Below are 2,661 nucleotides of genomic sequence, written 5' to 3'. Positions count from 1 at the left end.
TTTCCCTCATTCCCATGCAAATATCCTACATCATTTGCAAATATATCGTATTGCAGGAGCAATGTGAGACATTAACTTATTAATTCAGTGATTAAGGGAAGGAATAGATTCCTTTGCTCATAACACGTTTGATTGAATACTTTCCTGGAAAATATAGATTTTCTGCACAAAAACAACAGCTCTGATAAAGAAGAACTCAGAATTTATTGATTTGTAATTACAAAAAAGGAAACACTCTTCCATGGCGGCATCATTAGAAAAACTTTACACGACTACCACTTAACATAACCATGTTTGAACAATCAAAATAAAATAAGCACAAAATAAAAATGCTCCACATTAAACTTTCCTCTTCTGGGTGCTGATGTATAGAACTGGGGAGGGAAAAGAAACAGGTTGGTTATGAGAACACGATAATAATTCTTATTACATACCGTTACCTTTATTCTATTGAGCGATGTTCTAATATGAGCTTTTTTTTTTTTTTGTTCTCAGTGTCTCAAGCAAATGTTTTTCAGTTATTTTGTTCTGAACCAATTAAGAAAAGGTCCAAAAATATGCAACCCCAAACTATCAATCCATGCCGATTCTCTGCTTCACTTAAGAATGTTTCAAAATGATGACATTTGCATGTGAATCTCATGCAAATATTGAAAAACTGTACACAGTTAAAACAGAATTGTTTTCTACAAAGAGTTTTTCCATCTCAATATCAATATGGACATCCTCAAATAGCCCTATGAAAGCCCAAGCGAAGAAATTACCCCTGCATCGTGAAAAGTCCCCTAGGGCATCCGCTGTATGTGAAACCCAGACAGACATACAACTGAAAACATTGTATAAAAACAAGACATCAGTAAAAAATCTGCAGTTAATATGTCAAATCAATGTGGCCGTTCTCACCAAAGGTTGGGTTTCTTTAAATTGAAATATATATTAATAAAAACCTACCAACAACAGGGAAAGAAACTAGATTGACATGCCAATATTTCTAGCGAGCACCAGTTGGCACTAAAGGTCAACCTATATGAAGATATGAAGACCTTTGCAACCATTAAGGTCAGGCGAGTCGACCTTTAAAAAAAAGGAGGGATTATTATTTTTTATAATTGAGGCTGAACTCGTCGATGTGGTTGCTGGTTCTGTAGGTCTTGCATTTCTCAGGGCAGCTTTGTGTCAGCAACTGAACGGTTGAATTGGGTTTGTTGTTTGACTTGGTTACCTAAGAGTGCTGATGAATGTGATCTGATCAACTTAATATCATAACTCCATTATTTTGCGTTGACTATCATATATTCCCTTTCTATTAATCTTTTGAATGTAGAAAGTGAATAGCTATGGATGATGCATAAACAAAATTGTCTGTAAGGCATGGAGATGCAGACATTCAAACCCAGAAGCTTTCACCTGGACCATTAGACTTCCCCCTACTTTCCTTGTAAAGTAGTGTTCTACAACCCACATAACCAGAGTGTGCATATGTATCTTGCTACATTGAAATGCATGTGTACATGTGTCTGGTTTACCATTGTTTCCCCTCAGAAATGCATCTCCATACTTGTTCTTCAGTTGACCGTTCACATACTCTTCCGTTTGCTCTATAGCGATATTCATGTAGCCGTCCAAGCATGCCAGAACACCTGCAAGAAAAAAAAAAAAAAAGGCAAAGATTATACTTTGTGGACCACAAGAACTCATCTCTTCCGTGTGACAAATTGTTTGGGCTCTATACATATATTTCTTTATTTTTATTTTTCCTTACCTCTGTAATCCACGCCGGAGTTCAGTTTTACCACTACAGGTCTTCCAATGATCTGCTTTAGGAAATCACTCGGGGTTTGCTTTCTCAGACTCATCTCGACGACACTCTGGAAGTGGAAGAGATAAACATTTGGTGTGTGTGCGCCTACCAAGCTAGCATGAAATCAGAGAGCGCATTGTTATCTATGCTACCGGATTAGATGCTTGTGTTTGTATTGTACAAGTGTTAAAATGAAAACCACGTTTCCTAATTTGAAGACGTGGTACTGATAACTTGTATTTCATTCAGAAGTACTAGCGCGGTTGCGTTGCTGCAGCGTACCCGTTGCTACTAGTTAGCTTGTAGGCTAACTCGTACAGTACAACAATGTGTTCGAAGCACGTGAGATAGTAATTAACCCATGCACATTAGACCCATTTGAAAGTCATACAACGGGTACAGGTAAACCAGTATTTAGATGAAATGTCAAAAACTGGATGTACATACCGGAATGATCTATGTACGATTTTAATCTGAACACAAGAGTCCGCGCTGTAATACGTAAATAGAAGTACGGGGCTAGCTATGGGACAAAAATAGTGGACGGCAACGAATGCATCGAATAGAGCAGCAAGTATTAAAAAATGTATGTTCCAGCAGTGTTTCCATTTGGGCCACTGGCAGGTGCTTTTAAAGTGTTAGATAACAATTCAATTCAATTCAAAGACAAACTAAAAAGGAGCCCCATGCAGACTGTAGACACATAAGTTGTGTAAGAGAGATGCATAAACCCTATCCGCTCCTCCTCTGGCAGGTGTAAATGTACTATAATAAAATATACAAGGGTATCCTAAAACAAATGCTAGTTTTAGCAAGGCAACATACTTGACCGTTGTGCCTGATATGATATTGGGATCACA

The 2,661-nt window shown here is 37.6% G+C and overlaps 1 protein-coding gene across 1 annotated transcript; it reads right to left on the bottom strand.

The window, feature by feature from the left end:
• Positions 1 to 96: 96 nt before the first annotated feature.
• Positions 97 to 2,359, bottom strand: lsm6 (LSM6 homolog, U6 small nuclear RNA and mRNA degradation associated). Its single transcript, XM_056585614.1, has 4 exons — positions 2,249 to 2,359; positions 1,763 to 1,868; positions 1,527 to 1,640; positions 97 to 374 (listed from the first exon to the last, which is right to left on the bottom strand). Exons 2-4 carry the CDS (start codon positions 1,854 to 1,856, stop codon positions 340 to 342), a joined length of 243 nt encoding a protein of 80 aa, XP_056441589.1. The 5' UTR covers positions 1,857 to 1,868; positions 2,249 to 2,359; the 3' UTR covers positions 97 to 339.
• Between the last annotated feature and the right edge of the window lie 302 nt (positions 2,360 to 2,661).

The sequence above is a fragment of the Gadus chalcogrammus genome, chromosome 3, assembly GCF_026213295.1.
Source record: "Gadus chalcogrammus isolate NIFS_2021 chromosome 3, NIFS_Gcha_1.0, whole genome shotgun sequence".
Taxonomy (NCBI): Eukaryota; Metazoa; Chordata; class Actinopteri; order Gadiformes; family Gadidae; genus Gadus; species Gadus chalcogrammus.
Note: the sequence above shows the minus strand (reverse complement) of the source record. Positions and strands in the feature narration are given on the sequence as shown.

Bases quoted from the DNA above. Each gene is read 5' to 3' on its own strand.
- lsm6 (XM_056585614.1), bottom strand. From the start codon at position 1,856: ATGAGTCTGAGAAAGCAAACCCCGAGTGATTTCCTAAAGCAGATCATT. The intron at 1,641-1,762 runs GTAAGGAAAAAT...TTTTTCTTGCAG, and splicing joins CTCCGGCGTGGATTACAGAG to GTGTTCTGGCATGCTTGGAC. The intron at 375-1,526 runs GTAAACCAGACA...TTCCCTCCCCAG, and splicing joins ATTTCTGAGGGGAAACAATG to TTCTATACATCAGCACCCAG.